This window comes from Bos indicus x Bos taurus, chromosome 27 (assembly GCF_003369695.1).
Source record: "Bos indicus x Bos taurus breed Angus x Brahman F1 hybrid chromosome 27, Bos_hybrid_MaternalHap_v2.0, whole genome shotgun sequence".
Taxonomy (NCBI): domain Eukaryota; kingdom Metazoa; phylum Chordata; class Mammalia; order Artiodactyla; family Bovidae; genus Bos; species Bos indicus x Bos taurus.
Genome location: NC_040102.1, coordinates 33,565,350 through 33,585,353, shown reverse-complemented (window position 1 = coordinate 33,585,353; position 20,004 = coordinate 33,565,350). Strand labels below are relative to the sequence as shown.

Below are 20,004 nucleotides of genomic sequence, written 5' to 3'. Positions count from 1 at the left end.
CCTCCTCCAGGGATCTTCCTGACCCAGGGATCGAACCCCTGTCTCTCATGTCTCTTTCATTGGCAGACGGGTGTTCTTTACCACTAGCACCACCCGGGAATAGTTACACTGCCCTAAGAGGTTACCTGTGTTCACCTCCCCAGCACGCCGATCCCCACCTCATCACACTGTTCTAATTGCTGGTTTTCTTGACTGTCTCCCTCTCTGGTTCAGGATCTGCTCTGTTGAATGTTGGGTCCCCAGGTCGAGGCAACGCTCTGCACTCTGAGAAGAACCTACAGATATCTGTCAAATCCAGGAACTGGAAGTTCTTGTTGTACCTACAGCTCAGACTTTGGCCCCGAACAGCACGGAGGCTGCTCGAAGGCCCCAGCACTTTCCAGGGCTCTTCCCGGGTGTTCATCTGAATGAATGGAACCCACAGATGCCTCCGGCTGTCAGCAGGTCTGCTGGGCTCAGCCAGGGGGACCCGTTCGGAGGGCGCAGCTGCTCACGAAATGGCTGAGAGGCGACCTCGTGAAAGGGAGGGCATTTAGTGGGGAGCATGCAGGAAGCCCTAAGAAACGTTGTGCGGGGAGGCCCCAAATTTCAACCAACACACCCCACAGCAGCCTTGGCACTAGAAAGGCAGCATCATCGCAAGGCGGGGGAGTCAGGGGACATGCCGTCTGTGGACTGACCGCTAGGCGGGCCGGGGTGGGGACTAGGGCTTGAAAGTCTAGGCCGTGCTAGAGGCTGGAAATCTGCCTTTCCAGCTCCCATGATCTGAGGAGGAGCTGGGAGAACTCCAAAGCCGTGGGTGGAGGGGAGACGCTTCTGAGAGCTGAACGGCGGCGCCCACACAGTGGCTTTCTCTGTGCAGCTGGCTATGCACCTGGTCCCCGCACAGGGCCCTCTGTGCTTTGGTCCTTCCGCACGCAGCGCCGTCCACACAGCCGGGGCTTATAAATACCCTCCAAGGGAGAAGTGAAACCACTGACCAGTTCTCCTTTTCTCTGCTTAGCTGGCGCCTGGGAGCCGAGAGCAGCTGGTACAAGCTCACAGTCCCCAGTGAGATGGCTCGGGCCACTCTTATTATTTTATGGTTGGGAAGCTTGGGGCAAACATCCTGTTTAGAATGAAATGGGACCCGGACTGACTGACTACCAGGGGCCTAAATTTACCGCCGAGAAACTTCGAACAAAATAAAAGAGAAAGCAAAGGGAAAGGTAGGCCTGCAAGTACACGCTCCACAGAGAAGGAAAGTCCCCGACTTCTCGGGATGGGGGAGGAGCTTTTTACCTGCACGTAGAAGGTCCTGGAGCTGGTTATTATTTCAAACAGGTTGTCCCTCATCAGCAGATCACTAGACAGAGAGAGGGAAAGACGTTATCAGGTATGCTGGTCACCCACCAGGGACCTGATTCAAGCTAAGACGGGTACCTGTGCCGCCTACCGTAAAAAGGGGGTTCACAGGCCCTTCCTCCTGCAGCCCCTGCCTCAGAAAGCATTGCCCTGTTTCCTTCAGCTTCACTCCCTGGAGGATCTCCAGTGGTTTAACCATCCCCATGGACACCCCCTCCCCAATACACACCACCATCAGTTCGCACAAGACACAGCTCCTTTGCTTCTAAGACCTCCTGCTTCATATGCACCACACCCCGACACGGCCTACAGTTGTGTTTCTTTAGTGGCCAAGATGTATCAAGTGTTTTGTGAGAGGTACCGTTTTGAGAGGTTTTATTTTAGGGTCAAGTAATGAAAGTCTTACTAGATATAAACACACCCATGTAAATACACAAGCTGTTAATATCCATTATATCTACATTAAATATATATATTATATACATATGTTTATTTGTATGTATTATAGAGAGATAACAGACATACAACAGTATATTCATGAAAAAAAAACAGTAAATTTGTTTCCGGTGTACAACATGATTCAATATTTGGATATAATGCAAATGATCACGGAGAAGGCAATGGCACCCCACTCCAGTACTCTTGCCTGGAAAATCCCATGGACGGAGGGGCCTGGTGGGCTGCTGTCTTTGGGGTCGCACAGAGTCGGATGCGACTGAAGCGACTTAGCAGCAGCAGCAAATGATCACTGTCTAGGCAACACTCACCACGCTACATAGTTACAATTTGTTTTCTTGTGATAAGATGATAACTTTTAATATCAACTCTTTTAGCAACTTTCAAATACAGTGCCCTTAACCACAGTCACCATGCTATACACTCCATCCCCAGGACTTATTTATTTTATAACTGGAGGTTTGTACCACTCAACTCCCTCCACCCATTTTGGTTACCCCCAACCATCCACCTCTGTTAACCCCCAATCTGTTATTTGTGCTTTTTAAAAAACCTTTTGGCTGAGCCATATGGCATGTGGGACCTTAGTTCCCCAACCAGGATCAAACTCATGCCCCCTGCATTGGTGGTGCAGAGTCTTAACCACTGAACCACATGGAAATCCCTGTCTTTGTGTTTTGAGATGCGCTATTTCATCCAATCTTCACCACCATTCAATGAGGCAGTAAGACTTTCCCCACTGGGGAAACCCGGGCTCAAAGAGGTTCTGTGACTGGTCCACGGCACCGAAGTAAGTAAACGGTAGAGTCAGGATATGAATCTGGGTCTGATTCCAGAGTCTACACTCTTAATTACTCCACCACCAGGCCTCTCCTAAGGGACCCAAATCTCTCATTTCCAAAGCCTTTCTCCATCCGCACAGCAACCATATTCACGTCACCAAATCCCTGCTCTCAGAAGGGGGCTAGATGCGAAAGAGGAGAAAGGGAAGGAGAGTGTGGACCATTTAAAGATGCTTCAAACTGGGGGTGAGGTTTGTAAGAGGGCTCTGACTTCTGCAAGGAAGAAGGCTAGAAGTAGTTGATGCTTAGCCACAAGCCTCCAAATGGCCGAAATGATTTCCAGGGTGAAACGCCTGCCTGGTGTGTCCAGTCTCTGGGGGAACATACAGGAGCAGGAGATCTACCTCCTTCCCTATAAAAGAACATTAAAAAGCAAAACTATAGAGTCAAACACTGAAGTGTGTGTTACATGCCAAGAGTTAGAATGATTCCAAGAAAGGACTAACTGCAGGTGGACATCCCTGGCGGTCCAGCGGTTAAGACTGCACTTCCTGTACAGGGAATACGGATTCCATCCCTGGTCCGGGAGCTAAGATCCCACATGCCGAGCGGCACGGCCAAAATTTTTTTTTTAACGTAAGAAAGAAAAGACAGGACTGATCACAGACAGGGCTGGCTTTAGGAATCAGGGCCTCTAAGGAAATGGCAGATGTGTGGCCAGTGACAGGGGCATGTGGGCAAAAGAGAAGCATGAGATTAAAGACCCCCAGGAGAGGGGACAGCTATGGGGTGGGGGGGTCAGATAGACTTAGGGCCTGATCCTGACTCCACTGGGAAATGGTATTTCAGGCATATGTCTAAAACTTTGTGAGCCTTTGCACTCCAGCTGTACAATGGAAATCAGAAGCCCGTCTCTAGCAAGCTTATCACCACAAAGATCAGTTGTAAGTTATACGCGGCATCTGGTGCAACGAGAAAGTCACACGGTGCTCATCTGAAATGCATGTCATTAGCTATTGTAGTCCCTTTCTGAGTATCTGAGAGGAGATGGCACTTCCTTCTGGCTAAAGTGGTTTAACCTTTCAAACTATTCATGCACGTACATACAGTCATGTAATCAACTGCTGGGGAGGAAAAAGCAAAACTGGGAGGAAATCCCCACCCTTTTTGCATCCATTTCTCATTTCTCAGGCTGTATGAAGCCTTTTGTGCTCAGTTGCTTCAGTCGTGTCCGACTCTTTGCAACCCCATGGACTGTAGCCCACCAGGCTCCTCTGTCCATGGGATTCTCCAGGCAAGTATACTGGAGTGGGTTGCCATTTCCTTCTCCTATGAAGCCTTTTAATTCAATTCAATTCAACAAACATTAACTGACTATCCAGGTGCCCAGAACCCCCTTGACTTGGCTGGGGAGAAGCCTAGTCTCACAGGCCTGGAACCTGCAGAGTCTGGGAGCTTCCTTCCCCGGGGATCTGCCTGTCTCTCAGTTCTCTTTCCCACAGTTCAGTCTGACTCTGCCGGTCAGCGTCTCAGGTGAAGTGTGAAGCGCTCTCAGGACCCAACATTATCTGGGTTCTCTAAGCCACCCGAGCCCGCCTGTTGACCTGCATAGGCCTCCGGGGTCAGGAACAAGTCCCATCTCTCCTCCACCCACGGTCAGCTCCGGAGCCACACTTCTGGAACTTCCATCTGTAGCTGCTCTCACAAATGATAATCTGTCGGTGGGAACTTTCCTTATCTTCTAAACTCTGCAACTGCTGTTTGCAAGGCTCACGACAGTCCCCACTTCCGTGGGCCACAGCTCACCTCGCTTTCATGCAAGACCCTCCCACGCCTTCATGTGAGAACAGTCAGCCTGCCGTCAACGGCTCCCCTGGTGACCCTGGCTCTGCACGCACAGTCCGTGGGAGGGAGATGCAGCGAACTGCCCCTGCAGACTGCTGACGGAGGGCCGAGCGAGGACCGCCAGGAGCCCAGGTGCCCCTGGGTCTCTAAAGCTTGGCTCCAAGAGCACCGGTATGGGTGCCGGATATGGGAGAGCCACTGAATGGGCCCCAGGTCCGAAATTCGTCCTGCCCTTCGTGGCCCTGGAAAGGTAACCATTTCCTGGAGGAAAGAGGAACAGCTTAAAAAATACTTCTTCTTCCTGCCCGACAGCATTGCCGTGAATCAGCCCTATGTTACGAAGACAACAGGGGACCTCCCTGATGGCTCCGTGGTAAAGAATCCACCTGCCAATGTAGGAGACAACCCCTGATCTGGAAAGATCCCACATGCCATGGAGCAACTAAGCCGTAACGATTGAGCCTGTGCTCTGGAGCCCAGGAACCAGAACTACTGAGCCCACGAGCCTAATTACTGAAGCCTGCATGTGCTACAGCCTGTGCGCCACAACAACAGAAGCCACCAGAATGAAAAGCCTGTGTGTGCACCACAACTACAGAGTAGCCCGTGCTGGCCATGACTAGACAAAAGCCCACACAGCAATAAAGACCCAGCACGGCCAAAAATAAATAAATTTTTTTTTTTTAAAGAAGGTATCAAGGATTTTGTCAAAAGGAAGAGAAGAGAAAAGGCATAACAATTCAGGTCAGAGGCACTGGTACAAACAGGGCTCTGAGCAAATGTGCTAAAAAGTGAGTTACTAAGGGTACAGTGCCCCCCTCCCCCCGAGGGTCAGTCCTCCTGGGCAATGAGCATCTGACGCCTGAGAAGGACCTCTCTCTCCTCTGTTCCATATTCTTTCTTTTCCTCCATAAGAACAGTGTTACATAGGCTCATCTGAGCAGTGAGAGTAAAGGGCTGGGAAGTGGGCAGGTTGGCCCAGTGCACCATCTTGCAGCTGTGACCACTTGGATGGAGACAGGCAGCCACAGATGTCAGGGAGACAAAGTCCTCCTGCTCTTAAAGGAAGGCTCTGGAACAGAGCCTCAGACAGGGAGTAACGGGAGAGCTAAGATGGCATATGGGGTTCTGACCAGAGAAGAAGAAGCAGAGACAATTACCCAGACTTGACCAGACACTCGTGGGTCTTGAGAACATCCTTGAGGAATATGGTACGAAGTGGTTCTCGGTCCTGGGGGAGGAAACGGGGAGACAGAGTGAATGAGGCTGTCTGCCCAAGGCCACGCTGGGACCAGCCGGCCATTATCATCAGACATGACTGGCTGAAACCAGGCTGCAAACAAGACAAGGTCCCGAAACAATCAAAAGAGGAGGGGAAAAAAAAAAAATCTAAGGTGCTCTGCGGGTCTCAGCACACACAGGGAGGGAGTTCATTAAGGCCACTTTAATTTCATGGCAAAGCTGCCCACACCAGGTGGACGGAGCTAAGATGCCGCACACTCCCAGCACACAGATGAGTCTGTGTGCCCACATCTCTGTTCACACACATGCGCGCGTACACACACACACACACACACACACACCTGTGTGTGAGCCCCCTCGGTCTCCTGAGGGCCCCAGAGCCACGACAAACCTGCTCACACTTGAAGTAGCAGATGGTAAAGTCATCCAGCGCAAAGAAGCGCCGCTTCCAGCTCTTGCGCTGCAATAGAGGGTAGAGAGCAGAATGTTAGAAGAGGCCCCGGGGGTGCATTCTGGTCCTAAGCTCCTGGGAACCGCAAAGGCCAGGCTCCCAGCTTGGGGGACCGGGGTGAGGAGCCAAGGATTTCTTCCTCTGCGGAAACGCCTGGGAGCACCTCTGACAGCAGGGCGCTCATTTCCTTTGAGCCCCTCCAGGAATCGGCCGGTGTGGGCGTGGCCGGCTCCACCCTCCTCCCAGCAATCTGCCCTCCCCTAGGGCTCGCCCACACCCACTGGCTCCGGGGATCCCCAGAACCCCCTTCAGTTCCCCTCGCGGACACTCACCACGTTCCCTTGCTTCACACAGTAGCCGCTTTTGATGAGGGGCGGCCCGGTGGGACCTCGGCAGCCGGTCGTGGGGATGTAACTCTGAGACCTCCGAAGGATGGCGTGGGAGCCGGGCTCACCCACTTCCTGCCCATCCCCGCCGTTCTACATGGAAACGGGGACGGCAGAGTTAGCGCCTCCCTGCTCTTGACACGGCCCCACCTGCCTTCCCCAGCAGCCCTGGCCAGTCACCTCTTCCTCTTGGCCCACGAGGGCAGTCAAATAAGAAATAAACCAGAAAGTAAACTTTTGCCTTGGGCAGGCACTGTACAGGGTGCTTTCACAGAGCAAGGCTGGGGAGGGCAGGCAGACCCAGGAGAAAGGGAAGGGCTGCCAAAGCAAACCAGACGAGGCAGAGGCACAGTGAGCTTGTTGCCAGCCACCCTCGGCCCCGCTTCCCACGGGCTTCACAGGTGCCAGTCCTCGTGGGTGATGCAGAGCCATCCTGGCCACAGAGCTTCAGATGCAGCGGCCTCGTCTCTGCACTGTCTGTATTCTCCATCACCCCACATATACGAGCTCCCCCACCCCTGCCCTCTCCTTGGTCCTGCCCTCCTGTCATGTCACTGACACACCATGGACACCCCCGGACCCCCCGTGCCCCAGCCTGGCAGCCCCAGGCCCCAGCACCTGGTTGATGGGCGTGTGTACCACCACCCCTCCGATGATCTCTGTCTTGTAGGCCACCTGTGGCTTCTTCTCTAAGGCCAGAGGAGTTGCTAAGCTCTTGAGAACTTCGGTCGTCAGGGGCAGGTTCCCAGCTTTGGGTACCTGGGAAGAACGACAGTGTGGTTAACTGGGGAGGAAAGCCCAGAGAAAGCAGGGAGGTGACCAAGGAGGCGGGGAGGAAGAAGAAAGTTAATGTGCCAAGTTATAGTAAGATACCCCTTCCCCCCATGTCCTTCCATCCATCCAAACCTGGATATGAGGAATTCAGCAAACCACTCCCACCACACACACACACACAGCCACACACTTACTCAACAAATGCGCTGAGCACCTACTCTGAGTGAGTCAGCCCCTGCCTGGCTAGAGACCAAAGATAAACCAGCAAACACAGACACACTCCATGTCCATGCTGATCAGGGAGACTGATCGCAAACATACAGCAAGACTAACAGTCAGAATAATTACAAATTGTGGTGAGTGCCTTGAAGACAATAAACAGGAGCTGAGACTGACAGCAGGGCAACTACTGGAGGGGACTGGTTGGCATTGTGGGCACGGTTGGTGTAAGTCTCCAGGGGAAAGAGATGCTCAAACAGTGCCCTGGAGGATGAAAAGGAGCCAGGAACATAAAGACGGGAGAAAGGATGCTTGGCAGTAGGTGAGACACCTGTGGCATCTGGTACAGGACTTGGGGAGCATGTCCCAGGGCTTGGGGTGTAACCTCTGACTTGTCACTAAATGAGTGACACAGTCATAGAGTTATCATGGTCATCAAACGATGAGAGGATATAAATTCAAACACTTAAAATATGAATAAAAATACAAAAGTTTTTAATTAAGATATTCTAAGTAAACTTTTTTAAAATTAATTTATATTTTTTCGGCCGTTCTGAGTCTTCACTGTTGCATAGGCTTTCTCTAGTTGCAGTGAGCCAGGCCTATGCTTCCTTATGGTGCTTGGGCTTCTAATTGTGGTGGCTTCTCATGTTGCAAAGCTTGGGATCTAGGTGTGTGGGCTTCAGTATTTGCAACATGCGGGTTCAAAAGCTACAGCGCTTGGGCTCAGTAATTGTGACGCACTGGCTTAGCTGTCCTGTGGCACGTGGGATCTTCCAGGACCAGGGATCAAACCTGTATCTCCTGCATTGGCAGGTGGACTCTTAACCACTGGACACAGGGGTTTAATAACTTTTTATTAACGGTACTAGCACTTACAAATATCACCCTCCTGCAAAATGATTTATCTTTGATCCTCTCCAGCTGATCAGAGAGTCACAGAATTTTTAGGGCACGTTTGAGACCACAGGTTGCTGGTGGTCCAAAGGCAGGCTTGCCCTGACCGTGTCTCGTCTGTCCTATCCAGTATGTTTTTCAACCTGCAATTAAAATCTGAAATATTTCATACAAAACAATCTTGTTTTCCAGCAAAGCAGCAGTTCAATCTTTGGATGGGGAACAGATTCCTCAGTTCGTCCCAGTCCTGACCATCTTCCCAACCCGAGGTCACTTATCCTCATTCATGTTGCCACTTTTCTTCCTCTTTGTCCATTTCTCATTTATAGGAAAATCTTTCATCACCAGAGAGGCCCAGAGCAGTCCAATCATTTGCCCAAAGCCATGATGAATATTAACATCTAAGCAGAGACCAAGTCCCTGAACTCTGCTGGTTCAGTCCCCACCACACCACAAAGCCTGTCCTTCACAAGGCCCCAAGACCCCATGTGAATCTGCCAGGAAAGTAACTGCAGACCCCAAAAGAAAACCTAACATCCTGTTTCACTTCTTCTACAGCCTTGGAAGCTAGAAAGACCTAAGAATCCAGATCTTTCAAGAGCTCACAGCTCAAGGATATATTATACAACATGGGAAATATAGCCAATACTTTGTAATCATTTAAATGGAAAGTAACCTTTAAAAACTGTAAAACAAAAAAAAAAAAAAAGTTTAAAAAAGAAAAACAAAAACACTATTGCAAGACTTCCCTGGTGCTCCAGTGACTAAGATTCCACACTCCCAATACAGGGGGCCTGGATTCGATTCCTGGTCAGGAAACTAGATCCCACATGCTGCAACTAAGATCCCAGTCAGTTCAGTCGCTCAGTCATGTCCAACTCTTTGCGATCCCATGGACTGAAGCATGTCAGGCCTCCCTGTCCATCACCAACTCCCAGAGTTTACTAAAATTCATGTCCATTGAGTCGGTGATGCCATCCAACCATCTCATCCTGTCGTCCCCTTCTCCTCCTGCCTTCAATCTTTCCCAGCACCAGAGTCTTTTCCAATGAGTCAGTTCTTCGCATCAGGTGGCCAAAGTATTGGAGTTTCAGCTTCATCATCAGTCCTTCCAGTGAATACTCAGGACTGATCTCCTTTAGGATGGACTGGTTGGATCTCCTTGCAGTCCAAGGGACTCTCAAGCATCCTCTCCAACACCATAGTTCAAAAGCATCAATTTTTCAGCGCTCAAGCTTTCTTTATAGTCCAACTCTCACATCAATACATGACCTGGAGCAGCCTAATTAATTTTCAAAAACTACTGTAAGCCAGGAAGTGGGGTGGGGGGAGTTCACAGCTCAGGGCCATAGGAGAACTAACTCTGCCTGCTAAGGATGGGAATGAAGGACCACACCCCTATGTATCTAATTCAAAGGAGTAAGACCATCGTGATCAAAACTGGGGCCCCAGAAAGAGGACAGGAAGAAGGGTGACCTCTGCCCACCACCTCTCCAGATGAGGCCAGAAACACCCCCTCTCTTTTCCTTCTGAGACAACAGTTGCTTTGGGCCTCTACTCAGTGCCAGGCGGAGGAAGTACTCCTCTCTTTCTGCATTACTACTCATCTCAGGCCACTTTACCAGCCAGGCATCTGTTTCTCTATTTCACATATGAGGTAAACAAAAGCTCGTTAAAAGTCATCGCCACTGCTAAAAACCACTACCAATGAATTCCTGAAACCCAGCTAAGGAGGAGGGGAGTAGCCTTTCAGAGTTCACGACGGCCGGGAAAGGACCCCTGGCAGCTTGGTTGTCGTGTTGCCTCTCGACCCGTCAGCCCACCCAGAGAACTGCTGGTTATCACTGCTCACACCCCTGCATCATCGGCTCCCTCTGACCAATTGCCTGGCTCTCCAAAACAGCTTACACTTCCTGACCGTGAATCAGCCTGCAGAGAACAAACTCACCAATAACCATGTACCAGGTCTTGAAAACAAGGACATCCTCTTGGCTTGTCTGTCTCCCAAGATCCCAGTGAAACAGGCCCCTCTTCCACCATCCCGTCCCCTCTCTGGTGAAGGGTGCCCTGATGGAGGAGATTCACAGGGTTCCATTTGCAACAGGAAATGAAATTTGCAAGGACTCTCTTCCCACAGGCAGGGCAAGACTATGAGGAATAGTCTAACTGTGATAGGGGAAAGTATGCTATAATTTCACTGTCCAGTTTTTAACCCTTTCGAAAAAATGTAGTGAGTTGAATAATGTCTCCCTATGAGCTGACTCATTTGAAAAGCCCCTGATGCTGGGAAAGATTGAGGGTGGGAGGAGAAGGGGACAACAGAGGATGAGATGTTTGGATGGCATCACCACCTCAATGGACGTGAGTTTGAGTGAACTCTGGGAGTTGGTGATGGACAGGGAGGCCTGGCGTGCTGCAGTCCATGGGGTCACAGAGACGGACACGACTGAGCAACTGAACTGAACTGATGCTGGCTTAGGGTGGGTCCTAAGTACAAAGGGTCGGGAAGATCCCCTGGAGAAGGAAATGGCAACCCACTCCAGTACTCTTGCCTAGAAAATTCCATGGATGGAGGAGCCTGGTGGGCTACAGTCCATGGGGTCACAAAGAGTCGGACACGACTGAGCGACTTCACTTCACTTCACTTAAGTGCAATGACTCACGTCTTCCTAAGAGGAGGGGCCATACAGACAAGCAGGCCCCACAGTGACGGAGGCAGAAGTGGAGGGATGCAGAACAAACCAGGGAAGCCTCTGAGGGCTAGAAAGGGCAGGGAAGTATTCTCCCCTTGAGCCTTCAACGGGTACATGGAGGGCCTTGCCGACACCCTGATGTCAGACTTCTCAGGACTGTGGGAGAATACATTTCTGTTACTCTAAGCAATCCACCTTTTGCAACAGCCCTTAGGAAACTAATACAGGAATACTACTACTCTGAGCAAACCCAATTCTTTATTTTCTAAAAAATGTTTATTGGAGTATATGGTTGCTTTACAATGTTGTGTTAGTTTCTACTGTACGGCAAAGTGAGTCAGCTATCTGTACACAGATATCTCCTCTTTATTGCATTTCCTCCCTATTTAGGTCACCGCAGGGCACTGAATAGAGCCCCCTGTGCTATACAGTAGGTTCTCATTAGTTATCTATTTTATACATGGTAGTGTACATGTCAATCCCAGTCTCCCAATTCACTCCACCCCTTTCCCCCTTGCCGTCTGCACTTTTGGCTGAATACCATATGCTGACCGTTATCTTCAATCATAAGGACTCAGTGACCTAGCACTCAGTGACCAGTGATCTGTGGTTACTGGCTCCTGAACCTGGGCAGGTCACTCTGATCTCCAGACATTTCCACTGCCTCGTTTATAAACCAGATGATCACTCCTGCCCTCCCTACTTGAGGTTTTCATGAGGCTAACAAGAAGCCATGAATGTGAAAGTGGTATGTCATCTAACTTCTTTTACATCTGCTGCTTGTTTTTCATATTTTTATAAACCCTTCCAGGTCTCAGAAGTCAGAAGGTCCTAGGCTTGAATCTCAGCTCTGTCATTTAGCAAACTCCAGACTTAGGGCAATGGCAACCCACTCCAGAACTCTTGCCTGGAAAATCCCATGGATGGAGGAGCCTGGTAGGCTGCAGTCCATGGGGTCGTGAAGAGTCGGACACGACTGAACGACTTCACTTTCACTTTTCACTTTCATGCATTGGAGAAGAAAATGGAAACCCACTCCAGTGTTCTTGCCTGGAGAATCCCAGGGACGGGGGAGCCTGGTGGGCTGCCTACTGTCTATGGGGTTGCACAGAGTTGGACACTACTGAAGAGACTTAGCAGACTTAGGGCAAGACTCTGATTTCCGTTTTCCTCATCATAAAAATGGCAGTGAAAGCAGCCGCCTTACAGGAGTGATGTGAAGGGTGAACAGTGTGGCCGGTGAGAAAGCCCCGCTGGATACAGGGTGTGAACAGTGTGGCCGGTGAGGAAGCCCCGCTGGACACAGGGTCTGTGTCTTTCATCTCTGCATCCCCTGTCCCCAAGATGCTTCACTTTGCACACGAGGTGCACTAAGAGAAATTTGCCCGTAATGAGGAAGTCAGGTACCCCTCCTCTTCCTTCTGTCCCACAGGATCTTTGGCAGGAGGAGTGAAGAGAGGTATAAATAGAGCAGAGGCAAGTCAGGGGGACCCTAGAGGTTATGGAGCCCTGCAGAGGCTGGGCCATCCCAGCAGGCAGAAAGAGGGCGTGGAACTAGCCGCTTGGAGCAACTCCACGCTCAAGGCACAAAAGCAGGAAAAAGAGGCCCCCCGCTGCCTCCCAGTCTGTGTAGTCCAGTTCAGCAGGCAGGTCCAAGAGAGGACACCCTGGGGTCTTCCCTGGTGGTTCAGTGCTTAAGACCTCACCTTCCAATGCAGGGGGTACGACTGGATCTTAGCTTCCCAAGCTAAGATCCCACATGCCTTGCAGCCAAAGAACCAAAACATAAAACAGGAGCAATACTATAACAAATTCAATAAAGACTTTTAAAAATCATCCACATCAAAAAAAAAAAAAAAACTTAAAAAAAAAAAAAAGAGAGAGAGAACACTGAATGAGAAGAAAATATTAGACACTGAAAGAAACTCCCCACAGTGTGGAAGACCCAGAAGGGTGAAGACTCCAACATGAACAAAGAAAACCTTTAATAAAGTCAGCATTCTGCAGACACACACAGCGTGTGGGTAGCAGACGTGCCTGAGTTAGCAGTTACCCGCCTTCACAGACCCCCACCATTCCCCTCTCTTTTCACTGCCTTACCAAGGTTTATCAGAAAAATGAGCCAACAAGCAAAACCACATCGATGACTGAATTGTACTCTGCTCAGAGGCAGCATCACAAGTGCTGGATAAGTGTACAGGTTTCTTCTATGAAATTATTCACGGGAACCCTGAGGTACTGGGGAGAATAATCTTCCCCAGCACATACTGATTTTTACTGGAAGTCACTAGAATGCTAGCACTTCTGAAGATATCAGAAAATCAAGCTTTTCAGCAAAGTGTGGCTTACATGCCAGAAGTTGGCCTATATTATTGGTTAAAGGTCTAGTTTTTTTCCCTGAAACAGTTTTCCCTTCTCCTTATTCCAACCCACCTCCCTTTCTTTTTCTGTATTTCTAAGGAAGAAGAAAGGAGTTCTTCGTTAGCCAAGTCAAGGAAAACAAGAGTCCTCATAGAACAGCCAGCAAACTGGTGCTTATAAATGTTAGGATTTCCCAGGACAGGTCAGTGGACGGCCTGGACTGGTCCCCAGGTGGCCTCTTAAAGTCAGAAGAGTCTCCCCCAAGCCAGGAAAAAGTTCCGACTTCCCCCCTCATGTGAGTTTCCTCTAATCTGTTTCTCAGAGTCAGCACTCCATTTTCCAATCCCACCACATTCTGAATCAGCATCCCAGAATGACCCAAACCACGACCGCCTGGGAGCCCTCCCAGGAAGCACAGCGGGGACACCCCATAAACTTCCCCTCGAACCTGATTCAGACTCAGGCTCTCAGCTCAACTTGCGGCTAGTTGGCCAAGGTGTACGAAGAAGTAGGGGAACCGGTCCGGAACAGGTCCTGAGAAAGTCCCCGTCGCCATCCGGGCCACTCCCCACCCGAAACGTGCCAACTGCAGAAAGACTCTCACCGGAAAGGAGAAGGATCATACGTACAGTGATTTTGCTGGCTTGGTTCAAGGCTTCCACCCAGTCCTTCAGATCTTTCTGGTCGTTGGCTTGAAGAAAATACCTCTGCGAGAGGGCGTTGATGACTGCAAAAGGTATGGGACGAAGAGAGAAGAATCCAGGTCAGAACACACACACCAGAACTAAGATGTTTGGTGTAGCAGGGCAGAGGATTCCCGCCAAAGAGACCAAGATGTTCCGCATGGTGCAAAGTCACCTGGGAGTATCTGGGAAGCAGAGCACCCTCAATCTCAAAAAAAAATGTGGATTATTACTCCATTGGCCACAAGACAACACTAATGGCCTTGGTGTGCTGCTGTGCAGAAAGGCGGCTCATTCACCATCCACCAGACACACGCCTGGACAGCTTTTCCAAGGTGCTGAACGCTGGACAGTCATAATACACATGCAAGCTTGGCCCCCATGCTCCTGGTTTCCACTAGCTGAACTGACCCGGGTTAGGGGTCTTGTCTGTGGTTGAGACATGGAACTAAGGTTGCCTGGGTTCAAGTCTGTGACTTTGAGACCCCATTTTCAACCTGGTCCTTCCCCAGCACTCTATGAGGTCAACAATTTACTTCTGGGTTCTTCTTCTTCTTCTTTTTTTTTTTTTTCTTTTTAGATCTGCTGACCACAAAATCTGAGAGTCCGATTTTTGAGCTTGGCAATGATAGTTGAAGGAAGTGGGAGAAAGTGTGCAAAGAAGTTTGAACCAACCTGAGTGGGAAAAGAGGACAGCTTAAATGACCATGTTACTCTCCTGGCAAAAATAAGCTAGAACTGGAGGAGGTGAGCATCGGGTGAGTTCATCCCCTCATTCCTTCAGAGAATATTTACTGAGCAACCGCTTTGTGCCAGGAAGCACACGCTAAGTGCTGGGGATATACCAGTGACAAAGCCGGGGAGCATCCCTGCCTTCGCGGCGCTTACACCCCAGACATAAAACAGAAGCTATTTGTTAGCTTCTGCTCATAGCACTTAGTACAGCACCGACAAGGCAGTAGAAGCCAGTTAAATACTGATGCTTCAGTGACCTGCATCCACTGAGCGGCTCTGCTTCCTGGGACACCCCCAGCCATCATTCATTGGCAGTAAGACTTTCAGTAGAACATTCCCTAGTTCCCTCAAGTCTCTGTACCATTCCTCTGCTCTGAGTTAAAGGTTCCTTAAGACTTCCGGTAGATACCTGGCACCCTGCCCTGCAGAGAGCCAGGAGAACTGAGACATCATGGGCGCCTGTGCCTCCATCTTATGTTATTAACAATCTTCGCAGGGAGACCAGGGAAAGGAAGATCATGTGACACCCAGGGATATGGCTGGGACAGCGGTCCCTCACACACACACGGTACAAGTCACATGTGATCGATCACAGGACCGTCTCCACGCAAAAGAGGAAGCTGCTGGAGGAGTGTTCAGAAAACCCATCCTCTGCTCAGGACTTACCGAAGCAAAACGGAGTTTTGGGTTTCTGCTTTGGGGTGGCTATGCTCACCTAAATCAGATGAAAAAAGAAAAGAAACGTGAGTGTGTTTCCAACAGTGTTGTAAAGCTGTGTTGTTTTTTCCTTCAAAACTTTATACATTAGGGGACTCGATACAAAAAGAAGAGTATACAAAAACATATGAGAGCATTTTAAAAACTAATGGCTGAGTGGAAACCTTGCACTCATCATCCAGATTAAGAAATCACCCACTGTCGATCCTATTTCTTAGAAGCCTTCTGTGCCCCTCTCTGGTAGATAGAATCCCAGCCCCACCCCTCAGAGATAACCGCTATCTTGATGTCTGTGTTGAATCTTCAAAAATGCTCACAAGCCGCTAAGTGCTGAGAAAATTCTCTTTGGACCACAAATATATGTACCTTTCACATTAGCAAGACCCTACTCCTCTCCCAACCACCAAACCTCCTCCCCTAAACAGTTCTGTGAATCAGAGGTGGAATTGTCACAAATACCCAGATTTCAAACAGAGCCCACAGAAAGGTGGGTCACTCACTGCACTGAGACACACAGATCAATTTCCCTTATCTTTACCCTGACTGCTTCACCATGAAAATAAGCACTTCCCACCTGCCCAGAGAGCAGCTGACGGGATCAGGGCACATCCCATATTGAAGGCAAGGGCATAAGAAAGCGGGACTTTTTCTACCTCCTGCTGTGTCATCCTGCCTTTTCAAGCCTGCCCCACATGTATGTTCTGATTCTGTGACTGTTGTGAGCCTGTCTCATTTGAGTTCAAATACACTGAACAAGGAAAGGAAAGCATATTCCATCATATGGAATTAGATGACTGCCCTTGATGAAGGCTGAACCTCCCTGGAGCAGGCCTCCACCACTGGTCCTGGGATTTCTAAGGGGACAGCCCCTTCCCCCAGGACCGAGGCTGGGAACCAATATTCACATGTGGCTATCATCCACTCATGTACACCATTCCCACATTTCTGGGGCATTGTCCAACTTGCTCTCGCCCAGGGGCTCCTGGAGTGGTTCTAGCTTTAACAGGAAGCTCATTAGAAGCCAAGAGCTAAAGAAAACTTTGGAGTCAAAATTAAGGTTTTTAGGACTTCCCTGGTGATCCAGTAGCTAAGACCCTGCACTCCTAATGCATGGGACCCAGGTTCCACCCCTAGTCGGGGAACTAGATCCCAAATGAACTCACAACTGAGAGTTCCTATAGTGTGCGTGTGCCCAGTCGTGTCCGACTCTTTTCGACCCCTTGGACTGTAGCCCGCCAGGCTCCTCTGTCCATGAGATTTCCCAGACAAGAATACTGGAATGGGTTGCCATTTCCTCTTCCAGGGGATCTTCCCAACCCAGGGATCGATCCCATGTCTCCTGTGTCTCCTGCATTGGCAGGTGGATTCTTGACTACTGAGCCACCTGGAAAAAATCCTGCCCTGCCACAACTAAAGGACCCGAGTGCAGGCAAATAAAATAAAATAAAAACAAGAGGGAAAGACCCAACATTAAAAAAAAAAAAATTAAGGTCTCATCATGGCTCACAGTGGCTCAGGATCTGATTGTGACTCACACACCAAGCTGACACACCAGGGTGACTGAATTCTCCCTCTTGGCTCTAAGTTCTTTCTACAGACCTGGCCCAGATTTCTCAACAACCCAAATTAATACTGCCCAGAACACTCAAGATGGGAACCGAGGCGGCAGCCTATAAAAGATCAAAGGAAGGACAGGCGGCACAGCCTGGGCTTTGGTGCCAGAGCACCAGGGCCCCCATCCCAGGTGTCCCAGCTGTCTCACCATTTCCTAGTCCATCAAACAGTAATAATAAATCATGCTCTCACAGGGCCATGGAGAGGATTAAATGTGACAGCGCAGGTGAAGCACTTAACCCACCTTATCATGCAGAAGCTGCTCAACCAAGGAGAGGCTGTTTACACCCACTCCACGTGCCAATACAAGCCATGCTATGCTGGGCATGAGGGGCTTCCCTAGTACTCAGATGGTAAAGAATCTGCCTGCAATGCAGGAGACCCAGGATTGATCCCTGGGTTGGGAAGATCCCCTGGAGAAGGAAATGGCAACCCACTCCAGTACTCTTGCCTGGAGAATCCCATGGACGGAGGAGCCTGGTGGGCTACGGTCCATGGGATCGTAAAGAGTTGGACATGACTGTGTGACTAACTTTCACTTTTCATGCTTGGCATGACGGACAAAATGCTAAGGGCCTTGTGAGCTTCTCCGGGCCCCAAAACATGTCTGAGACCTGGCCTCCAACACATAAAATGAATATGGCACACTCAATAGTAATAACTATTCAACTGAATGTCTATATGACGTTACACCAACCTCATCAACATGCCTACAAGATGTCGCATTAAGCCAACTTCATTCACATTCTAATTAAACATTCACAAAAACCGCACAACATTAAAAAATAATCAGCAGCTTTGATTTTCTTGGTTCACGAGAATCCCTGGATGTGCAAGACGATAGCTGAGAAATTAAAGCCAATCATAAATTGAGTTACTCACAGTCAAATCATTTCAAAAAGGAAAATGATGAAAATCCTTTCAAATATCTCACAGCCAAACAATTACAGTCAATGAGGGAAGTGGAGTCATTCTGATGTTTACCATGATGTGAGGTGTACGCTAGAGAGCCTAAGAAAGTCTTTAAATCATCTCCCAGATGATGAAGATTTAGACAAAGGTGAGCCCGCATATCTGCCTTCAAAGAGGATGAAAATCCCCTTGCCTATTTAGCATCTGTGCGCCAGAGCCCTGCGAACAAGCCCTGGCCCCCGTGCCATCTTGTTCTCCTGGGATGCAGACCCCAGAGTTCAACCTGAGCCACACTGTGTGTTTCCCTCCTGTTTGCATCTGATGTTCTGATCTGTCGGTGACGCACGGGCTTCCTCCCTCAGCACCCGTGTTCTTGCAGGTCCTCAAGCTCAGAGCTCCTGTGTGCCCCACCCTTGGTTCCTGTATGACCCTGACCCTCGCAGAACTACCTTGGCCCTCCATGCCTTCCTCACACTTTCACCCCGGCTGGGAGACAAACAGTCCACTCTGACCACAGCTCATTACCAGCCCATCCGAGGGAAACGCGCTCATTACCGGAAGTCAAAGCTTTCAAAGAGATCACTTGGCTTTCCATTTGCTTTTACATGTTTATCCAGTGTTCAGTTGGGAGTACGTGTGATTACACGCCTGCACACCTGTAATCTGCTTCGTGGTGACCACAGAAGGATTACCTGGCCAAGCAGCTCTTGCTGAATTAACAGGACGCTACTTCTAGGTCAACCCTGATGGGTTGTTTAGCAAGGGTAAGACCCTCAACATCTCTGATCAGCCCCAAGAGTGGCAAAGCCAGAGGGGAGGCAACTACACTCCTTCTTACAGTCCTGGAATGACGAAGAAAATACAGGGACTTCCCTGGTGGTCCAGTGGTTAAGACTCCAGGCTTCCAATACAGGGGGCATGGGTTTGATCCCTGGTTGGAGAACTAAGATTCCACATGCCTTGGTGTGGCCAAAAACAACAACAACAACAACAAAGCAAGTCCCATCTATTGGCTGCTATGCCCTCAGAAAGAAAGGCCAAGGTGGGGGCTGAGAGGGGGGTCTCACTCACTCTGGAGGAGTATAGCTCTGGCCTCCCCCCAGATCCCAGTGATGGGGGGCAAGACCCCCACCTCCTGGGAGGGATAGCACCACTGCCCCCACCACACCACCTGCTGCTGACTAGGCCAGCCCACGCAGCTCCTTCACACGTGGTGAAGGAGCAGAAAGGCTCTTGAAGAAGTGGCGCGGTGGATGGGCTGACTCTGGCCACAAGTAAGTCGCTGCACAGCAGTGGTTGACCGGTGGGTCCTAGGTGAGGAGGCAGGGAGAGGTCGGGGGGCAGGGGAGGTGAGGCAGGGACGGAGCACAGGTCACCCGCAGAGTGACACAGGCGAGGCCGCCCCCTGCCCCCCCAGCCCAACAGACGCTCAGGAACTCGCTCTTATCAGATCCTGCACAGACCACAGGAGCAGCAAAGCCATGGGGCACCGGGGCACTGCGAGCCCGCCCCACCCTGGCTCCCCTGAGCCGGAAGTAGAGCTGGGGCCCCTCCAGCAACAGCAGCAGCAGCAGCAGCAGCCAAAGGCCTTGGAGCCTCGGTGCTGCCCAGGGAGACCCTGCCCCACAAGGCAGCATCAAGACCCGGGGAAGAGGCACTCACCCACCCAGAATCATAGCAGGCTCGAAGCTGGAGCCTCTGAACCAGCTTCCAGGGGTCAGTGAGCCCTGGAGGCACAGGAGAAATGAGGGTGTGTGCACACACACGTGATTTACCCAGGACATGAATCCACGCTTCTCATCAGACTTTCCTAAGGATCCATGACCCTGCCCACCCCTGCCCGTCAAAAGCCAGGAGTGAGCCCTGTTCCAAGAAGGTCTTTGTTGCAATTAA

At 50.2% G+C, this 20,004-nt stretch overlaps 1 protein-coding gene across 3 annotated transcripts in view; it reads right to left on the bottom strand.

The window, feature by feature from the left end:
• The window catches only part of PLEKHA2 (pleckstrin homology domain containing A2), a 63,990-nt gene that overhangs the window by 9,383 nt on the left and 34,603 nt on the right, over nucleotides 1-20,004 (bottom strand). For all 3 annotated transcript variants that reach the window (XM_027529762.1, XM_027529764.1, XM_027529763.1), the window contains exons 4-10: nucleotides 15,535-15,583; nucleotides 14,080-14,177; nucleotides 7,125-7,265; nucleotides 6,453-6,599; nucleotides 6,061-6,129; nucleotides 5,588-5,658; nucleotides 1,282-1,345 (exon numbers count right to left, since the gene is read on the bottom strand). In XM_027529762.1, coding sequence (XP_027385563.1) covers nucleotides 1,282-1,345; nucleotides 5,588-5,658; nucleotides 6,061-6,129; nucleotides 6,453-6,599; nucleotides 7,125-7,265; nucleotides 14,080-14,177; nucleotides 15,535-15,583 — 639 coding nt within the window. The remainder of the gene's footprint in view (nucleotides 1-1,281; nucleotides 1,346-5,587; nucleotides 5,659-6,060; nucleotides 6,130-6,452; nucleotides 6,600-7,124; nucleotides 7,266-14,079; nucleotides 14,178-15,534; nucleotides 15,584-20,004) is intronic.